General features: G+C 37.6%; 1 protein-coding gene and 1 long non-coding RNA gene across 3 annotated transcripts in view; one reads left to right on the top strand and one right to left on the bottom strand.

The window, feature by feature from the left end:
• Positions 1 to 15: 15 nt before the first annotated feature.
• Positions 16 to 14,281, top strand: LOC133273957 (uncharacterized). Its single transcript, XR_009744972.1, has 2 exons — positions 16 to 260; positions 13,989 to 14,281. It is a non-coding gene; the product is annotated as an uncharacterized LOC133273957 (long non-coding RNA).
• Positions 3,137 to 22,757, bottom strand: part of RBM25 (RNA binding motif protein 25) — a 29,624-nt gene continuing 10,003 nt past the window's right edge. The window contains exons 6-19 of one of the 2 annotated variants that reach the window (XM_061462676.1): positions 21,992 to 22,152; positions 19,311 to 19,493; positions 17,039 to 17,092; positions 16,702 to 16,785; positions 12,852 to 13,126; positions 11,555 to 11,771; positions 11,145 to 11,234; positions 9,434 to 9,507; positions 8,559 to 8,709; positions 7,858 to 8,182; positions 6,612 to 6,886; positions 6,219 to 6,317; positions 4,959 to 5,006; positions 3,137 to 4,709 (exon numbers count right to left, since the gene is read on the bottom strand). In XM_061462676.1, coding sequence (XP_061318660.1) covers positions 4,617 to 4,709; positions 4,959 to 5,006; positions 6,219 to 6,317; positions 6,612 to 6,886; positions 7,858 to 8,182; positions 8,559 to 8,709; positions 9,434 to 9,507; positions 11,145 to 11,234; positions 11,555 to 11,771; positions 12,852 to 13,126; positions 16,702 to 16,785; positions 17,039 to 17,092; positions 19,311 to 19,493; positions 21,992 to 22,152 — 2,129 coding nt within the window. In that variant the 3' untranslated portion in view covers positions 3,137 to 4,616. The remainder of the gene's footprint in view (positions 4,710 to 4,958; positions 5,007 to 6,218; positions 6,318 to 6,611; positions 6,887 to 7,857; positions 8,183 to 8,558; positions 8,710 to 9,433; positions 9,508 to 11,144; positions 11,235 to 11,554; positions 11,772 to 12,851; positions 13,127 to 16,701; positions 16,786 to 17,038; positions 17,093 to 19,310; positions 19,494 to 21,991; positions 22,153 to 22,757) is intronic. The other variant, XM_061462677.1, reaches the window with a different exon arrangement.

Below are 22,757 nucleotides of genomic sequence, written 5' to 3'. Positions count from 1 at the left end.
CACCTGCCGTCCGCCAGCACGCACCTCCGCAACCACAGCGCCGGGAGGCGTAATCCGGCTATCACCGACACCCGCAGACAGGCGGGAGGCAGGAAGCAGCGTTTCTGAAAGAGCAACCCCACACCTTGCCGTGAAGCGAAAGCATGAAGTAGAATCACAGACTACGAGGAGGCTGGTTGGGTACTAGAGAGTGAGCGCTCTTTGAAATGTCAGCCAAGAGTAGGCCTACGAGAGAAATGCAGCTTGTCCTGCTTAACCTGGTGAGAGATGTTGCCAAGTAAAGAGTGGTATGACGAAAATATACATTTGGTTATTTGAATCTAAGTCATGCACTTGCTAAACGGTAGGAACCCCATCTTAAAATGATCCCACAAAAAAAAAAAACCAAAAACACCACCACAACATGAAATTAAGTTGAAGTGATCTTTGCATTTCAAAGTAAAACCATTATCAAAACTTAATCTAAAGTCAGCATGGCATCATTTCAAGAAGCTTTTAGTAGAGCTGTGACTTGTATGATAGAAACAAAGGAGAGTTCAAACTTGAAACTTACCTTGCCATCCAGGATGCAGGAAGGGTAATCCACAGTTCCTTTTTTAAAAGTGCATAACCTCGCTGGGTTACTATGATACAGGAAATGCTGATACATGTAATCATTCTAAATATAAAAGTGACATCTCTGAGGGACTATGTAATGCTGCATGTTTAAAATACATGTTGTATTTCACTATTTGACTACACTACAGGAAGATCTATGGGAAAATGAAGTGCCAGAACTGTACTGCACATTACAGTTAGGTTTTACATAAGCATTCTGACAGAAATACCAAGTTTCAATAGGTCATATGCACATGAAGTGGATTTAAAAGAAGCCATTTTCTGATCAAAAGTGATGCCTAACCATTAACAAGTAAAACTGCATGTTAAGATAAAAACAAACAAAAAGCCAAACATGGACATGCAGCTGTACTAGACTACTCTCTGTTTATACTATTGATACCTGTTTGATCTATGATAAAATGCTGATCAGCAATACCTTACACTGCTCATTTTTCACAGCCACGTACAAGGTTGTGTAAGTCTGCATGTACATCATCCACTGTTCCAACAAAGGAAACCATATATACAGAATATGAAAAAGTGTGATCTTACTGTAATACAAAAGCTAACAACTTTCAGTTTTAAGTGTATCCATTTTCTAAAATACTACTCCTGCAAGCAGCTATCTAGTAACTCCATTTAGTAAAAGCATGAAAGGTCTAATGCTCTCTCAGTAACAGGAAAGCATAAGTAGTAAGAAATAGGAATTCAGTAAGAAGCTAAACTTACTGTTAGGGACCTTCCTCCTGCCCACATTTAGAGCCACAATCATCTAGCTAGATGGTTATTTTTAGTGCAGGCTCCTGCTTAAAGAGAAGGGAAGAAGGAAGTACCCAAAATTAGAAAGACCAAATCATTATGTGAATATTCTAAGAAAATACTATAGAACAAAAAGTCTCTTACCAAATTAACAGCAATATAAAAAAATATATCATTCTTGGTAATGTATTTTACTTGTTCATAGTTTCACACTGCTTTCAGGGTTTCCATACTAATGGAAACAGCAACATTTTATATTTTGCACTCATATATTTCAAGTAATACGCAATGGCTGTTATGCAGAATCATTATCAGGAGACTAATGGCATGTGGTAGGTTAAGGTGCAAAGCCTTGTTCCACAGTGAAGTCCAGATCAATAAGTAGTATATCCAGTTCTGTTGTATAAATATTGATTCCTACACACACATACTATGTGGAACTTTCAAAGTACCTTTCCATCACAGAATGGATCATACTATGGCATGCTGCACTGAGTACCTGCTGGCAACATACATAACTTTGCTGATGGATCTCACTCTCAGTATACTCTTAATCTGTGCATTTACTAACATAATGCACATAGTGCACATTAAATCACATATTCAGACAGTAAAGTATTGTAATGTTGGCAAAAAGGCTTTTTCTACTCCAGATTTTCCAAGTTTATCTTGAAATACTTCTGTTACTGCACACTGAAAGAAAAAGTTAGCAGTTACCTTCTGTATTAAGAAACTCTCAGCAGTAATTTGTGTTCTACCCCCCCCCGCATCACAGACACAAAATATAGTTATTGCTGACAAAACACCCATGAGTAAGAGATAAACATCAGAAGGGACTTTATAAAGCAACATTTTGTATTCTTAAAGAGGAAGATTTGTTGAAGTACTCATATAAGCCAAGCCAGACATACTACAGTGAACACTCATTTCTCTTTCCACTACTGAAGAAAACCTCAACTTCCACAAAATTATTTTGAATAACTAACAACTACTTCCAGATACTTATTTACCTGGATACTTCACACTCCAGCTAAAATTTTAGATGTCTTCCTAACTCAGATGCCTTCAGTCTCCTTAGGAAGAGTACAAGCCTATGTCAGTGCACAGACAATACAGCAGATGAATATACAGCTTTAGTTTCGGGCAGAAGAAAATAAGCTCAAGTTTCACAACTTGAGCTTTCAGTGAAGAATCTCAACAGGATGTTAGGCAATCTGGCACACAGTGGCATTACAATGCTTTTGTCACATTTGGCTTAACTACTGATAATGGCAGAGACAGAATGCATTATCAGCACGAGAAAAAGCACTACATGAAGTTCACTCTCCCTCTTCTCTGTGTTTATTACAAACAGATCAACTTCTGAATTTATTTATAATTTGGAGAATTTTTGGTAAATGCTGATGCAAAACTGTATGGGGAGAAAAAGGAAGTCACTTCTTAGGATAATATCAAGTTGCAGAAAAAAAGAGGAAGGTTGCAGCATGTAAGGATGTAAACCAAAACATTCTCACACAAATTCAAGTGCAACATAAAAATAACATCTGAACATTACACTTCAATTTAAAAAAAGAACATTTTGTGCTATGGAGTACTACAGGGATAAGAAAGAACGTATTGGGATCACATCTGAATTTTCAGGCTCTGAGTCACCTGACAAAGCAGGAGGTAGTTTTAAAAAACCCACCCCTCATTTGGGAACGCCTGTTGATTCAGAAACCAATGTTAAATAGAACTGCATGCTGCACAAGACTCCAAAAGAATGTCAGCCCTTAAATCAAATATATACATTTTTAATATCTGAAATATTTACAGGGTGGAACCTTTACACAATCCCATTTGTTAAGAACAGTGTTTTCAATTGTCCTCTCCCAATACAAAGAACTAGTAATTCAAGGTCACAATTATGTTTTCTGAACAGGTTAACCTGTATCCTTCACTTAAATACAATATAGAGATACTGAAACACCTTTACTCAATTTGTTTGCTATTAAGAATTGCTTTTAAAAATTAAAAATGTTTCTGAGACAGTTTGCTCCCTGGAACACGGTCCTCCTGCAATCAAAACAGTTCATAGCATATTATCAATTTGTCTTCTTACTCAGGTATGAGATAAAAAATGCAGTTTACAGTACATCTCATCATTTATACCCCATCAGCCTATTTATAAAAACCCATACAAACAAGGCAGGAGAATATTACCCTCTTTTTGTGGACCACAGACTGCTTACCAGTAGAAAACAAAAGTCAGGGCTAGTTTAACAGTATGGATAAAAACAAGACGTTGGCTTTGAAAACTTATGATTTAGTTTTTGTCAATTGTTATGGTCAGTTCCTCCAAACAAATTTTTCCTAAATACTAAAAATATATTTTTAAAAATAATTTCTTATTAAAAAAATCTGGTTATTTTGGAGACAGAAGGCATAATAGGAAAGGGCTAAACTGAAACTGAGCAGAAGATACCCTAGTTTTTAAAAAACCCTAAATCATCAAGTAGCACTTATTGAATTGAGGTCCTGCTCTTCTTTTAACTGAGCAAAGAATAAAAAACTTGCTGTAATTTGCACTTTCTAGGACAGAAGCAGAGCACCTGCAAGAGATTTGAGTTCCCAGCTTCATTAGTAATCTTAAATAGGCAATGTACCAAGACTACTGCTGGTTCACATCAGAATGAAGAGTCTGAGGGAATTCCTTTTCCAGAGACAGATGAGGGGAAAAAATGAACACACAAAGCTGTTCTGTGAAAGCAGTTCAAACCACTCATGTTTAAATTGCCTTCTGATAATTCCTTAAATAAAAAGAGGGAGGGTATGGGGAAAAAAAAAAAAACAAACAAACAAAAAAAATCACTGATAATTTGCAGTGAAACCATTTGTCTTCATCTGTAACTGATATAATTCCATTTTAAGTGCCAGTATTTTGCAAAACAGGGGCTTTTTTTCCTCAGTATTTACAGGAATCAGAGTAGCATAACAAAATTACCAGAGAGCATGTACAGTAGCTGCAGCTTATAAAACATACCAGTAATTGTACCTTGTGAATTATAAAGAGAATCAATGCAGGATTCAGATAACTAACTGAGAAGGTAAAGGGGACCTCAGAGCAGAGGACAAAAAAAAAAATTCACATTTTCTACATAAAAAAATACATGTCTCAAGTCTCTGAGAACAGAGAAAATTCAAAGTCTTTGAATGATGGGGGGAAAAAGGGGGAAAAGCCAAAGATCGAAATGGAACCCTAGAAGCAAGGAGAGTGTTTACTTCACTAGACCGATCTTCTTTGCTTCTGTCTCGTATATCAATAACCTCCACATTTTGACTATGAAAACTTCAGCTTCTTCATCTAGTACCTGTAGGAAATACACATTTTATACATTATTTTTAGGTTAGGCATTCCAGTTATAAAGACTAATTCTAGACACATCAGAACTACGAAGTTTGATCTGCTTAATCAAACAGCTTTCCTATCTAATGCTTATTTCCTATGCATGTTCTATGAATGCCAAATATTTCTGTCATGGGCTCCTACTATTTTGCAGAATTGACTATTAGCTTCAGTATAATGTAGGAAGTATATCAGTTACATAATTTGTGCTTACCATGGCAACATCATCCAGTATGCTTTGTGGTGAGCTGTGAGCCATAACCTGAAAAAAACCAAACAAACAAAACCCTCAAATGTTTTTAGACTGAAGACTCTAGGTAAACCATATAAACTCTCTGGACAAAACCCAGTTAATTCTCAAGGATTTTGTATGCTTTACACATGCAAAAAGTATTCACAGTTCACTAGTTCCCAATATTAGCCAGTGCAAAAATTAGTATTAAACTACATCAGATTCCATCATAATGAGTGCTAGTTTATGGCTATTTTCTGAAGAACAAGTTCCAGGAAGCCCAAAGATTTAACAGGTCCTGTATTTGCTGGCTATCCTTGCATCTCCAGTTAAGCTCTCCTAATTTGAGGAATAAGCCCCCCTTCCTTAAACAAGGAACTCCTATTAGAAGACAAAGGCAAAATTCTTCATAACATGCAGATGGAAAATTCAATTAAGTATTTCAACTTAGTCCCCTCCCAACCGAAACTGTCTTTCAATACCAGAAAACACCTTTTTTTTTAATATACACACATATATAAAAACTTAAGCTTGGAAAATATTCCACTTCTTTTCACTGTTTACCAACCTCCTGCACCACATAACTATCATTCTCATACAGTAGCCCTAAAAGACAAACTGAGAAAGTCATTACAAATATGAGTACCATGAAATCTGAAAAGAGTTTTTGAAATTCCATGTTGATGAAAAGCCACAGGGCTGTTGTGGTAGACTAAAAAAGGCAAGTTATCAGAATTTAGTTTGTAACTATGGCAGAAGCTATGCACAGTTTCATGCAACAGCTGAAAGGTATAGCAGAATGACTTCTAATGGTAACTCTAAAACCTCAGTATTTGCTTACTACTAAAGCAACAGCAGCATCTAAAGAATTTTTTAAGAAGCTAATCTGGTTGATCAAAAAATACATGTAAAAATCAAGATACTAGCTTTTTCCCCTGATTTCAAATAAATCTTACTTTTAAGCTAAAAATGTTAATGGCCAATAAGATATCAACTCTGAAATCTAATGATAAAACTATCAGTTAGAAGAGCTGCTCTTTAACTGCTCATTTCTTTATCCAATTCCAGATGTTTATGCAACAAGTAACAGACAGCATCTACCATGTGTATATTGATCCCAAGAACACCGTCTCTGATGACCATTACAGATTACAGACAAACTAAGAACAGACTGCCTTCAAATACAGATACTGCACCTTAAACACAGAGCAAACCCCAAACTTCACACAGGAAGATACTAACCTTAGAACAGACGAAGTCAACTAGCGTGGCTTCTTCTTCACCAATATATTCAATTATTTTCTTGTTGATCCATGGTCTAATTCGACGTTCCATTAATGTCTGGAAAAAAAAGACAAACTCCATAAATTTCCATAAACTGTCTTGAGACCATACTGACAGACAGGCAGCTCCAAGACCCAAACAACAATGCAGCGGAATTTTGCTATCAGTGAGATAACCCCTACTGATGTGGCATCTGTATTTCTGACAGCCAAACATGTTTTCACAGGACCTTTTCTCCCCTGTCTCATTAAACGGCTAGACAATTTGCAGCAACAGTTCAGGAGAGACCAAACAAAAATAAGCAGGCATACTTCAGAATAAGTATAATATATAGACAATCAATCAACTTACTGAATCCACAATTGACCAGTCAAGAGGATAAGCAAAGAGCTCCGGTTTGGCTGTGGGAATCTTCTCAATGAGACTCTTAATATGTTTGCGTTTTTCTTCTGTGTTGACACTGCCTTTGATGCTGCTTTTATCTTCATCTCCATAATCCAGGGGAACAAGTTTCCTTTTACGGGGTACATCATCACTGTCTTCATCATCAAATTTATTGAACACACTATCCACAGCAAGCTTCTTCCTTTTTACAGCATTGGGCTGATTAGGACTATTGCAGGCACCTACAACCCAAAGGGCAGAATAACGTATTTGTAAACTGTAACCAAAGCTTGGTTGCTCTTCACACATTTCTTGAGGAATGTCATTTTATATTATAGAAATGCCTGTGAATGCCTAGCATCAGTTTTTAAATCTCTTACAGTATGTTATAAAAACGGTAAAAGAGGTAAGTATCTCAGAGTTCAGTCAAGATGCTTGCAAAATAGGGTCTTCTTTCTTTGATCTGAAACCAATTAGCACCCTGACTGATGGAGGATTATAGCATAAGTTCAAACCTTAGCAGAGCTAGGAAGTGAAAGGCTGCAACAATTCTAGCTATAGGAAAAGCATTAAATCAGCTGAATACCATCCTGGCTCTCTTTATTCAAAATCTAACACAGTATGAGCTCACACTGCAGCCCCAGGGTAGTGAAAAAAGATAATTAATGCATAAACATTCTGGAATACAAATATCCTCAATTCTGCTGCTCGGAACAGAATTTTTTTTTAAATTCCTAAGTACTAAAACTCTACACTCAAAGTTCCAGTCACAACTGTCATCAATTCATTGTGCTACTCTCAGAGGAAGTTAATCTTACTTTCAGTTTTCTTCTTTCAAAAAGCTCTTTGTGAATAAACAGATCTAAGGCTTAAATCTAACATATACTTACATCAACAAAAGTATGAGAGAGTTTTAAAAGATACATCTAGAGATCTATTAAAGTTGAAAAGCATGGGGAAATAACTATTCCCAGCTCAGAGCATTACAAAAAAATGGCAAGCCTTGAGCCTTCCCTCCCTTTTCCAGTCCAGATTCTGTTAACAGAGATCTACAAAACATATCTTCTGGATCACAGAAATAAAGCGCAGCATTTAGATAACATCTTGATGCAAGTACATAAAAAAATATATTTGGAAAACTGTCTGGCTACTCAGCTTAGTATTTTTCCCGTTCTGATCCTACACAGAACATGAAAATAAAATATAAACTTGCCCAGTTTGAGGCTAAGTCCTATTTTGGGCCGATGTTCCTCCGGCTGCTGTTGATCTGGTGAATTTTCATGAGGGATAATAATGCCACAGGGAGATTCATCACCAGGTGTGTTAGGGGTTGCATTTCCACTAGCAGAAGAAACAGATGGAGCAGAACTGATGGGTCGTAAAGTTGGTTTAAGGCAGGGCTTTTGTTCAGGCTCCTCCTCTTCTTCCTCTGGCTCTTCTCTTTTTTCCTCTTTTTCTGTCTTTTCTTCCTCTTCCTCCTCAGACTCTGGTTCTTGTTTTATTTGTGGCTGCCTACGCCGCTCAGCCTCCTGCTCCATCTGCAATGAAACAGACAATTAGCAAAACCAGAAACTTTCTCAAAAACAGTACTGTTGGAAAAGAATCTAAAGATCCTCCATTTCCCAGAGAACTCTGTTATTCAAGAACAAATATATGCAACTACTGCCATTATAGTTGGAAACAATGATCAATCATATTTGTTTTCAAACTCCATCCAGACACAGTTCTGGAAAGTTATTCTTATTCACATTCTGGAAAGTTATTGTTTCCAGCATTCTTACTGCTTACCTGGACTTCTTTTTAAGAAAAAGTAAACAGAACAGATATTAACTATCAGATCTCTCATCTGATTTTGCTCAATACCACCAGAATACCAAGGGCTCTTTTTTTCCTGTCAGACCAGCAGCTACTTACCCTCTGGAGTTCTGCATCTGGATCTGGGTGTCCTTCTGCCAGAAGGCGCTGCCTAATTTCTTCCAATTCTTCTTTTTCCCTTTTCCTATCCCGTTCATCTGCTTCCATCTCTTTCTCCCTGTCTCGTAGCCTCTTCTGAAGAGCACTACCCCTACAAAAGATACAGATTTTGTACTCCAAAGAACATTCCAATGAGAACCTTGTATGACACGAAATAGCTGATACAGACGTTTCTTCCACTAAGTGAAAAGTAGATTCATACAAACATTTGAGGTCTATTTTTGTAACAGAAGAATCCAAGATACCGGTTCCCAACCTTCCTATACAGAATTTACCCCATCACATAAAACAGATGGGGTACACAGTAGAGAATGGGACTGCCAATCTCCATAGAAAAAGAACCTAATTATTTTACATGTTTTGTCAAGAACCAATTCTGATGTTATTTTTATACAAATTTTAGTTAGTCCTATGCTGAAGAATCTTCCCCATCCTTTACAGAGTTAACAATCTTGTTCTTCATGCAATTTACAGCTTCCTTATAGTGAATTTTTCAGAGAAGCATGCTTGCTAGCTTTTCCCTGCCCTCATTAGCTTATTCTGGTATTACGCTGATCTCTGCTCTGCCTCACCCACAAGTTGAGGGATAGGAAGGAGCAACTACTCCCAAGCATTAACAAGTAGCATTAAGGAGCCTCCCTTTTCCCTCTGGTACTTATCAAGTGACACTGAAATAATTTAGATAAGTATATAACCCTTACCTCACAAAATAATCAGTCAAATATAAACTTCATAACCCTCTGCCAACAAACCCCACAGCTGTGTTAAAATGAGCAATGAAGATTTTATTGCTAGTAATCAATAGAAAGACGTACCTGTAGTATTTTGGATCATCTCTGTCATCATCATAATCTTCTAAGAATTCTTTTAACCGTTTGGCTTCTTTTGCCTGCAAGAAGTTGAAAAATAAGTAATGTTACAGAATAATTTCTGGTTTTCTTTCTAAGAGTTTAAAATCTAGTAATATTATTAGTAAGTTTATTTTATATATACTATGTTTCAAACTAAAAATAGGATTTTCCAAACAAAAAATGGAAAGGTTTTAGAATTGCATTATGCTCCAGGGACTTCTCAACTTGCTATCATATGCTCAACAGCAGATGGTACATCCACTAGGTCCACTGGGATCATGGCTATGACCTGCACACTACAACTCTGTTATTAGCATTTCAAAGGTTTTTTAAATATACCCCCTCCCTTTTGTTACATCACAAAAGAAGAGGATCAAAGTTCCTGTTCTTCAAATTCCTAAGTCTGGTATTGGATATTTTAACACGGCAGCTTAAGTGCGTTTCATCAGTGCCATTTTGTTTCAAGAGCCATGCTTTTTAAAAAAATAATTAGTTATGCATAGAAACAAACCTAATGGCTACTTCTAGGATAAGCACTCTTGTGTTACTAATCCAAACCATGTGGCACAGTATCAATGCACAGGCCTAAAACTGAAGGGAGGGAGGAAGGGACTAGAAAAGGAGACATCTTCCCCCCATCTGATAAAACAGAGAAGAAAAAACAAAGAAAATAAGTAGTTCTTTAAGGAGAATATAAATTAGGACATTCTAACTTGTCTATAAGCAATATTCTTAAAAGAACAGCAAGATATTTCAATGCTAATGACTGAGAAACAGATCATGATTTCGGTTGTAAATTCAGCACAGAATTTCACACTGCTCTCTGCAAGTGCAATCCATAGCCAGCATCCAGGAGAATCATGAACAGAAAAATATTTTTGAGTCATTCTCAAACATTTATAGTGAAAAATTAGATTCCACATAAACCAACGTGTTTTCCAGGGGGCTTGGGGTTTTCTTCCCCTTTTTCTTCCCTTTCCTGTGTATCTCTGCATATTCTGCCTTGAAATAATTCCCAATCCATCTCCTATTTAGAACTCTCTCATATTCTCTCTCCTTCTCTAGGAGAATTGTAACGTGAAACAGTACAACCACAATTTAAAATAAGTTTTGTGTTGAAGCATAAAGAAGTATGAGATTACATAAGCATCTATCTTCCAACAGTGTCTTTTTTTTTAACAAAACTTCCAAGCGTTACATGGATAACTGGTAATTTCACAACTAATGAACTAAAGAGACATTTGCAAAACAGATAGATTAGGATATCATGTATTACAGAAGGTACAGGCACATGAGCAGGTTGGAAATAAAAGGACTGGTCTAGTTCTATGTGCATGACATAGCAAAGCTTACTATGTTCTACAAATCTGACACAAATACAGGTTACAGATGTAATAGTGCATGATTATCAAACCCCAGTATTTTGCAGCTGCCTACTTCTCATTCTTTTCCCTTCACAAGACCAAGCCACTAGACTTTGCTTTCTAGACTCTCAACTGTACTCCCAGTTATTAGACATTTCTGTTTAAAGTCTATTAACTTTGTTTTGTATAAAAATATATATGATGTTTATATAAAATGAGAGCCCCATCGCTGTCTGTAGATAGTAGTAGAAAGTCCCATTCTAAATGGGACCCAAAGAACAAGAAGGGAAAATTACAAGTATAAGCCTTACCATTTCCCTCCTCCTTTCTTCTTCCCTTTCAGCCTCTTTTTCATATTCTCGACTTTTCTTCCGTTCTCTGATTTCCCAGTTTTTAAGACGCTACAACAAAAGAAAAAACACACACTCCAATTTCAAGCACTTCAAGAACAGTATTACTACTCTGAAGTTAGTTTGGGTTATTGTTTAAAACCAACTTCATTAAAATTAAGCAAATGATTTATTTATAATTTAAAATGCCAGAATAAGAAGTCCAAAGTTGTTGTAACTTACATATTCTGGCCTAGTTCATGCAGTCAACGGATTAAAAATAAATTTAGGAAAAGAGAGGGAGAAAGAATGATGCATTTTATAGAAGAACACTTATTAATCACCACTCAGAAACAATTTTTTCTTAAGGAAACTTAAAATTCCCAACCTACCTCTTGATATGCAGCTTCTTTTTCACGCAGTTTCCTCTCTAATTTTCGGCGCTCATAGGCATCTTCTTCATCCTCTTCACGATCTCTCTTCTTATCTTTCTCCCGTTCCCGTTCCCGCTCACGTTCTCTCTCCCGTTCCCGCTCACGCTCTCTTTCCCGTTCCCGCTCACGTTCTCTCTCCCGTTCCCGTTCTCTTTCCCTGTCTCTGCTTTTTTCTCTGAAGGAAGGAAGTCCAAAGTTAACTACAAGCGCCTTCCTCTCCACTCAAATGATTTCACTTCAAATACATAATGCACTGCTTCTAGCATCTTACAAGTTATTCTCCTGCAATTGTACAAGATGAATGGCAGATACAGCAATGGGCATAAATCAGTACTTGTAATATACTCAAAACCCCATTTACCTAAAAGTAATTGAGTACCACCATTAAATAGTAGTATCTACAGAAACTAACAGTGAGCACACTGCAGTTCTTATCAGACTGTGTTAGTAGTTCTCCATAAATGACAGCTAAAACCCCCACAAATTAAGGGTATGCTTAAAAAAATCTTCCATGTTTACATGGCTTACAGGCAACAAGAACCCTACTGACAAGATGATTTAAAGTGAAACACCTATTTTTTCCTATGGTGAAGAAGGTAAAAAGCAGTATTTAGAGCTTGACAGATTAGCCACAGTTTAAGACTGAAAGGAATCCCCTACTTTCATTAAAACACACACACACAGACAAAAAAAACACACACCCCCCCCCCAAAACCCTAAACAAATTCAAAACCCCAAACAAAACAGCAAAAAAAAAAAAAAAACCACCCATCCCTCTTCCCCCATAACAAAGGAATGTACTTAACCTTAAAAACCACACACATAAAAGAACCTCAATTAGGAGTAAAGCTACCCATGGTTGCAAGGCCAGGTTGGACAGGACTTTAAGCAACCTGGTCTAGTGGAAGGTATCACCGCCCTTGGCAGGGAGTTGGAACCAGATGATCTTTAAGGTCCCTTCTAACCCAAACCTTTCTACGATTCTATGAAAAAGATTTGACATAAAACCACTACGGTTGAGTCATGGTTGGGCAGTTGCTTACGCATATTGCGGTCCTTGCATTCCTGTGCTGTGGAGGCAAACAGGTATTCTTCCAATTTGTGTAAATACACTTTCTAAGATTTTAATTTCCTAGTTTTATGCTGATCTATAAAAAGGACCATTCTCTTGAATAGCAGCTGATATGCTGGACTATACACACTTAGTAAACAGCACTTAAAAACCAGAAATAAATACCAACTTGAATGCATTTACCTTGATCTGCTACGATCCTTGTTGCGATCGGAACTCCTTTCACGATCTCTGTCACGGTCTCGGTCACGGTCTCTGTCTCGGTCCTTAGTTCGGTCACGATCCCTATCTCGCTCTCGTTCACGCTCCCGCTCCTTCTCCTTCTCTCGTTCACGCTCCCTCTCTCTTTCACGCTCCCTCCTTTCTCGTTCACGCTCCCGTTCCCTTTCTCTTTCTCTGCGTTCTTTTTCAATTTCCTGTCTTTCTTTCTCCTTTTTGCCTTTTTCCTCCTCCAGTTTCTAAAAACCAACAAGAGAACTTTCATAGTTAATTTTGTAGTTATAGGAACTGGATATTCCCGGCGCAACACACAAGGCAGGTAATGGAAATACCAAAACCGCCACTGATTTTAAAATATTAAATAGGGTTTGGTGGGTATTTTTTGGAACTCGTAAGTATGAAATCAAAATGCAGCAATCACAAGACTAAGTTTCGTGCAAAAGCATAGGTCTACACAGACCAGCAATCTCCAACCTTAGAGTAGGGCTGGCCTCATATTATAAGCTGACTGAACTGCACATTCACAGTGCACTGCAAGTCATGATTCAGGTGGGCCACAAATTCCATTGGCCCTATAAGCCACTTGGGTACAAGCAAAGCAAACTTCTAACTGATAAATTAGTTCTGTTCAACTATGAAAATATATTTCAGTGGAATGCTTACTGGGACAGCGAGTTGTTTCCCAAGAAGACCTGGCAGACCAAAACCATCCTATATGAAAACTTGGGTAAAGAAATTTATCCACTTACACATGGTGCATGTGGTTAAACAGTGAAGAGGACTGCAACCTTTCCCCTTTTCCCCTCCCTAAAAAAAGTTCTAACAGTTCATTGGTAAGAACTGGACTCTGCTGAATGGAATCCTTAACTTCCACCACTGCAAGATGGAGAGAATTACAAAAAAGGTTGGAAATAGCTCTTTTGAAACACAGAAACTAAAGGGTTACCTGCTACAGTTCTACTAAAAATTGTACAAAATTGCCACTTTTTTCAATTAGAAACAGTTCCTATGACCAGAATTCCTATAAGACAATAGAAAATACATCAACAGAATGATAGATAAATCCATCCTTGGAAGCAATTGTTATGTGTTAACTTACAGATGCTGTGCTAGGACATGGACCGCCAACACTGGATTAACCTTGCCTATAAGCTATGTTTCTGGGAGGAAGAGCAAGTACACGGTTCACAAATATACCAAATAACAACCAAATACACCAAATTTCAACCTGATGGATGCCAGAATACCACTTTTTTTTGAACAAATATTAAGCAGAATAAACATGTATATCCCCTTTGGCTCCACGTTTACCATCACTGAAATGAAATTAAAAACTGGAACAATGAAACAGTATTTTCTCTGGTTTGTTTGTTTTGGGGTTGGTTTTTTTTTTTCTTTTCTTTTAAACAAAGCATTTAAGACAACTTTAAAAAGCATTCTTACCTGGTAAGTATTCTTCCGCCACAGGCACCAGGGACCAGAGAACCAACAAAGGATTACAGAAATAAAGCTAAATAACTAGTGATTAATGTATCCAGCGAAACTGCATTGCATTGATAGCACTATACAGGCAAACCAATGTTGGATACATTGAAATCACAAAAGAAAAAAGGGACTAAAAATGGTGGGAATTGGTAGAAAACTGATATGAGAAAACCCAAAACTTAGATTCTACAATATACACTGGGCTGAGAACTAATCTCTAAAGGACTGTATTTTACAGGAGCTTTACAGTGTTAAACCTCAGTACGGTCAGATGTTAAACTACGTTGTCAACTTTCAAAAATCCAACTTACCTCAAATTTCATATACTTTTAAAGAAAAGTTTACATACTGAAGTGGTTGATACTTACAGGTTATCTTAGATGTTCCAATAGAAATTTCTTTGGTTGAACTCCTGCTTTTTTGCCACTCTCAGAAACTTTGTTTGTGATGAAATATCAAGAGAGTGTGTTTCTTTTTAACATATTCACACCAGGGTAAATACATACACACAGAGACAAGTCTTGGTGTATTAAAATCCATTTTGTAGGTCCGCTTTCTTAAAATCCAATTGAAAACAAAATAAATTGGTCTATTTTATAATCAAAATCTGACCTCACCAACTTCTATCACCCTAAGAAAGAAGATCTGAAAGGGTAATGGGATGGGAACAGTACCAGATTAATGAACAGAAATGAACAGGTAGAAGAATTATAAATCTTACCTTAAGCTCTCTTCAGACTCGTCCGTGCTGTAAATGGACGCCCCCTGCAATGCTGATACCCTGACAGTCTGTGGTTATTGTTTTATATACTCATACCAAAAACATGCAAAGGTTCACTGTGCTCATTAGCCAGCTGCTAAAGATTCAACAGCCCCTTTTAAACATATCCAATATACACAATTACTACTTTCAGTTGATTTTGAATGTTAAGAAATCCCAAATAGCCCCCCCAATAATACAGATCAAAGGCAGTAAAATGCCCAACAGCTTCTGAAACAACGAAGCACGTTTTTTGTTTGTTTATTGGCTGTTGTTTGATTTTTTCCAAAACATTACTTGCTTTCATCTTAGTACACCAGTGACAACTTGGGGCTAGGAATCAAACACAATTCTACTGAAGTTTCACCACTGACCAGTTTCACATTCAATTGCTGAGCTTCTCCAGATCATTTCTTCTAGAATTTTTCCCCAGGCTTTTTTTATCTCCAACAACTTCAGTCAAGAAAAAAATTGAATACAAATGTACATACAACGTGTAGTCACTTGTGTTTACATTGATACAACTGTGTGAAACCATGGTACCATCCCCAGTGACTGCATGTGGTAAAGCTCAGTAACATGGCATACTTCATTCACCTTGCTGTACTTTCAACATTGATTTGGGGTATTTTGAAATAAAAGCATGCGCTCAAAAGAGGAGCCTGCTGGTAATTCCCTAGGCCAAGGATCATTCCAGTCTTGTTGTGGGGAAAAAGTAATACCAACTTTAAGCTAAACATTGAAATAAGAACATTACATGCATAGTTGTGCTTTACTATCCACAAGTATCATTTCCCAGAGCAGAAACATTCACAGATGCACTAGCATTAGTGGAAACTTCTGTAAGTGGAAACCCTGAGGTGGGACTTCATGTGCACCAACGTTTCCAAGCCAGTTACCCCTTTGCATATTTTTCTGAGGGGGCATCCATAAGTATAATAAAAAACAGAAGCTCATACTTACATCCTATTCCATGTTACTTTCCAAGCTGTGAGTTTCATCTTGCATTAGTCACCATATGATCTCTATCATAATGGTGGGGGTCAATGAATAGATTAGCTTTATGGGAATTTACAGTTCTTCCATGCATCTAAAGTTTGGTAAGTCTGGTAACCACTGACCTAATTTTAATCTTCCCCCACTCTTAACTTAGAACTATTAAAATAAAAGACTTAACTTTAATTCACGTTTCAACTCTTCATAAAATCTTGGATTATGTTACATATCTACCTACAGAAACACACTCAAGTGTATGTCTTATACTGTAGCCCCATTTAGCCTTTAGTTATAAATATCTTGAATTAATGTATGTGTAGAAACTTTATTCATGTTAAAAGTGAGAAGATTGCAAAATACTCAGTAGCACTCAAAGTCTTAGCATAAAGATGTCAAGGGCCACTTTAACGTGGTAGCTGTCTTTTTTTTTGACTTGTAAAGAACTACATGTATATTAAACCTAAGATAAACATTTTAAGTGATATTGCAATGTACTGCTAAAATTTTTAATAGTGTCTTTTTTGGATTTTGAAAAAGCCTAATTTGTATCAAGTGCAAAAACAAGAATACTACCTTGTGTGTGTCTCTGAATTTACTGATCTCTCTTGATATCAGGTCTCTTTTGTCTTCCTCCATTTCTATAGCATTTATATCCTCCTAAAAAACAAGTGGGACAGGAGGACAAGCATTAAGAGCCATCTGTACAGACACAGGAGAACAAGAGAAAAGCTGAAGGTTAGAAGTTTTCAACCAGTCTTGCAAGAGATAAACAAAGTCCTTCTGCAGTACCAAACCTGACAGGCTGATGTTAATGAGTGAAAAAAAATAAAAAAATCAGATGGACAAGAGTCACAAATCTGGCAACTAGCAGTAAACATAGTCATTTTCAAAGCCTACAATGTAAACGAACCTTGGTGATGAGTGGATAAGGTATCAGTGGGGCCACTGGAAATCTGCGGAAAATCTGCGGAAAAATCCACGGAGATTTTTTTTTTTAAAAATAGATTGCACACTACTCTGAAAAACAATGTTTTGTATGTTTGCACTACAAAGCAATATTGTATTGCTGTGATCTCATTTCTTTGATTCAACAAAATTACAGAAGAACCTCGCTAATTCTCCCTCTCTGAACTACATAAAATACATAACTGAAGTCTCATATTGGTAAGACTTCACTGAATTACAAGTGTACTACAGGATATTAGTACGCTATGGTAGCAACATAAGACTAAGCTGCACTTGCCAATATAAATGATCAGTGTATTTGCAGTGGGTATGTCTTGATTTTATTTACTCGCTAATTCGCAAAATTTGGTAGATTGCACCTACTAACTAAGTTAGTGCGAATTAGCGAGGTTCCCCCGTGCTTGCAGTTTAAAACCAGATTCCACTCACTCTCAGCTCCCCACACACATTTTCAACTTTCCCCACACCAGTCATGCCTTCATCCAGAACTAACAGACTGCTAACACCAGCGGGAGCCTTCACACCAAGCTCTACAAGGGACAACAGCCCCAAAGCTGGTGAGTTTCCCAAACCCACCCCCACAACATATCTGTACCCATCTTCACCCCACCCTCCACAGTCCTTCTCTCCCCTCTCCTTTAAGGATAAGAGAGCAATGAGCTAGGACCATTCTCTTCACTCCCACCTGTATCCACACAGGCCAAAGATGGGAATTTCCAAGTTTCTTTTCCTCCTTCCCATCATGGGATGATGATGGGGTGTAATTTCAACCCAAAAGTGCTATATACTTAAAAAGACCAAGTAGACTTATACATCCACTTGACTAGCTCAGATAGGTTAAATTCTACATCATACAGAGCTAAAAGTACATCCTTCTGTCCCAGGGACATACTCAGAAACCAGCTCTTCCAAGACTGCAATGCTCTCTTACAATGTTCAACTACCTGGCATTACTCATGGCCATATATATATATATATATACATATATATCTGTACATCTGTACCCACAGGATGATACACATTGTAACAAGGCTTGAAACCAATACAGTACAGCTGACAGCATTAGACAGTGACTCATTTGTAAATTCTCATCCAAGAAAGCATCTCCTCCCAAAGGGAGGAAAAGGAAAGATTAAGCTCAGCACTCTTATACCTCAAGTCAGCCATGGCTAAAAATGCTGTAGGGAAGACATACTGGCTCCCTGAGGGAGATGTTGCTTCTTGCACCACACAAACTCCATAAGCAATTGAAACTGCATTATTGCCTTGGAACAGGTACTTTGCAGAAGACTTAAGTAGGTAAAAATGTTGGTCAAACAGTTTTCCAATCTCTTTCGTATTAGGTGCAGAATGGTAGGTATGAAAGCCCATTTTCCCATGGTTAGAAACTTGGCTGGAAAGGCTAAGTTTGAGTTTGCTCATTCTTATTCACCCTTCTCCAGTATGCTTTAATCCATAAAAAGGTCATCCACAGAAGCAGGTCTAAATCAGAACATTAGTTCCTGCTCACCAGAGGTTTTTTTGCATTATACAATATGTGAAAACCAACTGATCAAATCTAGCCACATTAAAACATGCATGTAAAAGAGACTTTGGTAAGGCAGGAAGATTACAATATGCCTTTCACGCCTGAAGGATCCCTCCAAGGTTTGTGATGTATACATATATATAGCTAATGAAGAACTTCCGTATCTGGGGAAGACAGCTGCAACCAGCTGGATCAAGGCCCACTACAAGAATAGATACTCTAAGCAGAGAGAGAATTTTGTCAAAAACTACCAGAGCAAATTCCTGCCATTACCAAAGCACCCTGGCATCTTTCAATAGAAATGGACGGTGCACAGGAACTCTTTACAGTTGTTACTTAAGCTCTCATCTGAAAAACCCTACATACTAAAGTGCATTAAACTTGATATTTCCACCTTCAGAGGGATGAAAGGTTGGTTCAATCCTGCCCAGATTCAAACCTCTTGTTCCAACAAGTCTAGGTGCTTAGATGCCTAAACCATCCTGAAGGGATGGCATCTGTAACTGACTAGCTTTCCACTTATAAAAAAAAAAATAAATAAAAATGAAACTGCTGCTGACATCAATGCTTGTTGATTTGTTTTCTCATCAGAAGTTTAGGTTTAAAGTATTTGCAAAAGGTTTGGCCATTATATAAGGGTGAGTTGAAGAAAAAAAAAATCTGTTTTGTCCAAAATCAAAACACATACGTCCTCCTTCTTTTCCTTTTTCTTCTTCCTGGGGTGAGAGTCAGATTCCTGGGAGGGGGCATTGAGCTCGCTGGAATATTCTCGTATTAAGACTTCAATGGCCCCTTTAATTATCTGATCTCTTCTCTTTGTTTCCTCATCCAGTGCATCGTCGTCATCAGTTGTCGTCTCTGGTCTGGCATTCTAAGAGAAACGGCAAAGCAACAGGAATCAACAAATTGAGAAAATTGTTAGTTTTATTTCAGAAGTTCACCTTTGATCACCACATTCATGGCCCTACAGCATTTAAAAAACAAAACCAAACCACAACACACAAAACCAAAAAACAAACAAAAATCCACAAAAAACAAACCAACTACAAGTAGTTATCAACTGCATGATTTTAGTCACATCTTTTCAGGCTGGCAATACCATAGGGACCACACATGGAATGGCTGCAGATAGCAAGTGTAGGACTGCATAACAGAATAGAACAGATAGTGATGATAAAGGTGGCAGACAGAAAAAAAGTGCACGCTCGCTCACAGGAGGGCAATCACTATAGTCCAGCTCTTGGTCAAGAGTTTCTGCCTTGCATTCTCCAGAACTTTAAGTCATTTCAACAGCAGTTCCTCAAAGTCTTCTACTTAAGTGCCGTGCAATACAAATGTTTACCTATAACTTTCAAGCTGCAACTTATCATGGTAGAACTGAGTTAAAGAAACATTGTTAGGGAAAACATTCCTTGCACTGCAAACACTTTCTTATTACTGCTGATCAATTACTTTGTAGTTCCTAATCATTTTGTCCCTTTCCACCTCACAGGGAACACAACCAAAGTACATTTCACTAAATGTTACATGGAAAGATAGAGCAATGATCTGCACACTGCACAAGGCAGCCCACCTCCTGATCCCTTGAACCTTTTAGAAAAATGGAACCTCACCTGAGAATCCAGCTGGGTATCCCGTCAAGCGATAGGTGGTGGGTAGAGTGGGGGAGAGGGAAGGGTCTGATGGAGCAGCAGCTAAGAATGAGGGGGAAGGGAGGATTCAGTTGGAGCTGAAGAGGCTGCCAGGCCAAAGAGGAGCAGGCTGAAAAGAGCTAGAAGGCAGTGACAGGGAGCAGTATTGAAGAGGTCCAGGGAGAAGAAGTGATCAGGGAGAGGAGCTAATTAGATACAGGTTTGCTTGGTGTGTCTCTGAAATATTGTGTTGTGGCGTGCACATTTGATTTCTTAATAACAAAAATATTAGAAGAAAAAAGTTGCAACGTTTGGATTTGAATGGCACCAGCACACCAATAATGGTTATGAAAGGAATCACAAGCAGCGCGATTATAGTTCCTTGGCAATTCACAGCCTTTCTTTGCACCACCACAAACAAAAAAATTGCAGCTAATCTCACCCTACAGTTCAACAGAATCAGCACATACTGTTGTCTTCACCAACGTCACAAACAGTACCCTCTGCTTTATTACAATCAACCCCCCAAGACTGCCTGTAACCCAAAGGAGTTCACAGAAAAAAATGAGAGATGTACAAGAACTCCACTGATACTTTTATTCCTAATATCAGCTGTGAGGCACAGTATTACGAGTGACACCAATGGGAAAGAAGGAAGTATAGAGGGGAAGGGGCAGTCAAATCAAACCCTTGCCTAGGTTAACAGCTAGTATATTATGCCTTTCAAAACCCATGAAGTTAGCACTCCACTTTATTGAGCCATTTAATCCCATACCGTGAGTACACAGCAAAAAAAATGTGTTAAGTACTCCAAGTCATCATAATGCCTCTAGTTCTGGTTAAATAAAATTTTAAAAAAAGTACATGTGTTCCCACTGTATTTTACATGCCTTTAAGAACAATTCCAATTTAACCTGCTATCATGTGATTAGCATTTTTAATTTTCTGAACAAGAGCCTCTTCTCACTTTCATTTTACAGAAAAATACTTGTTTTAAATACTGTAAGACAGATGCAGAACTTTAAAATAGTTATAGACCAAGCCAAATATCTTGATTGTGGTGTGAAATATACTGTTTTAGCAAAGAAATAGGTAACATTCATTTTAATGCAAGTTTGTCAGTTAAGTATCTTTGTATCTCACCAGAACGCAACATATCAAGTATCTACAATTATTCCAGAAGAGATCCTTAGCTACAGAAAGGAATGGTACACAATCAATTTCCCCATCTACTAAATATCTGCAAAGCTGCTCGCTACCTGATAACTGCATCATCTACTGAATGATCTACTTCTTTTCATTAATATGTTCTAGAAGATCATCAGTGGAGGGGAAAGAAACTCCAAGTCTCCTTAGATGGTTAGTTTACAGACGGACAAAGTAACAATTACTTCTAGAGTTTATATACTTTAAAGAGTTTCTAAACAAAATTGAAGAAACAGAATCATGAGGTATAGCACGTATTAATACCCTTTCGAATGAAGTACACAACTAATTCTAGAGATTCAGTTTAAGGTATCTAGCTTACAGGTAAGTTCCAATGCTGGTGAATTAAGAGCTCACACTTCACTGCCTTTCAACGTATCTTCAGACTCATTAATGTGACTCTGGCAAAATCCTAAAATGAATTAGGGGCAGAGACAAGAATAAAAACTAAGCGGCACACTCACAATCTGATGTGGCAAGTATGTTATATTGCTCTCCTGTCAAAATAACAAGTCACACGTCAGATACATACCCCATTTGAAGCTTTTTTCTTTGCTTTCCATTCATCTAGCTGAGCCTTTGTCTTTGCATCAACTTTGACCAGCAGCTTCTTCTCGCCAATCTGGAGGTCGTGGAGTAGTCTCAGGGCTCGTAGTGTGGATTCTGGCTCTTTGTATTCACAAAATCCAAAGGCTGAAAATGAATGATTGAAATTAAAAGCGTTAAAGCTCTTCACATAATACATTTTGTGTAAAAAAAGTTATCTGAATCAGTAAACTTGGAATACAGGCACTTCTTTTTTTAAAACCAGGAGTACATATCATAAAGAGACAGAAAGATCATTCACTACATTAGACTTTGATATAACTAACAGCCCATAAGGTAAAAGCAATACCTGTATTGTAGATGCCCCATCCCTGAGGGCATCCCATCCAAAGTCAGGTTGGTTCTGAGCAACCCAATCTAGTAGAAAACGCCCCTGCTCATTGCAGCAGGTGTCAGATTAAATGTCCTTTAAAGGCCGCTTCCAGCCCAAACTATTCTACAATTGTCTTCATAGAGCTTTTGACATGTCTGTCTTAACTAAGGAATGCAGCCTATATGCTGCATGTCTCAGGTGGATTTGTAATTATCTGAAGACCAAGGACATCCATCACCAGCTCTTTGTTGACCTACAGCGAGGGATATTTCACACTAGGATTTTCACAACAGTTACAGAAAGTTGTAAATGAGGAGATCACCTTATGAGAGCAAAATAAACAAAGTATGATATATAAGAAAGCTGAAGAAACTGAATT

This window comes from Pezoporus flaviventris, unplaced genomic scaffold (genome assembly GCF_033815535.1).
Source record: "Pezoporus flaviventris isolate CSIRO_AGI_PZ_B2104156 unplaced genomic scaffold, CSIRO_AGI_Pfla_v1 ptg000035l, whole genome shotgun sequence".
Taxonomy (NCBI): Eukaryota; Metazoa; Chordata; class Aves; order Psittaciformes; family Psittacidae; genus Pezoporus; species Pezoporus flaviventris.
This window is presented reverse-complemented; position numbering and strand designations above follow the sequence as displayed.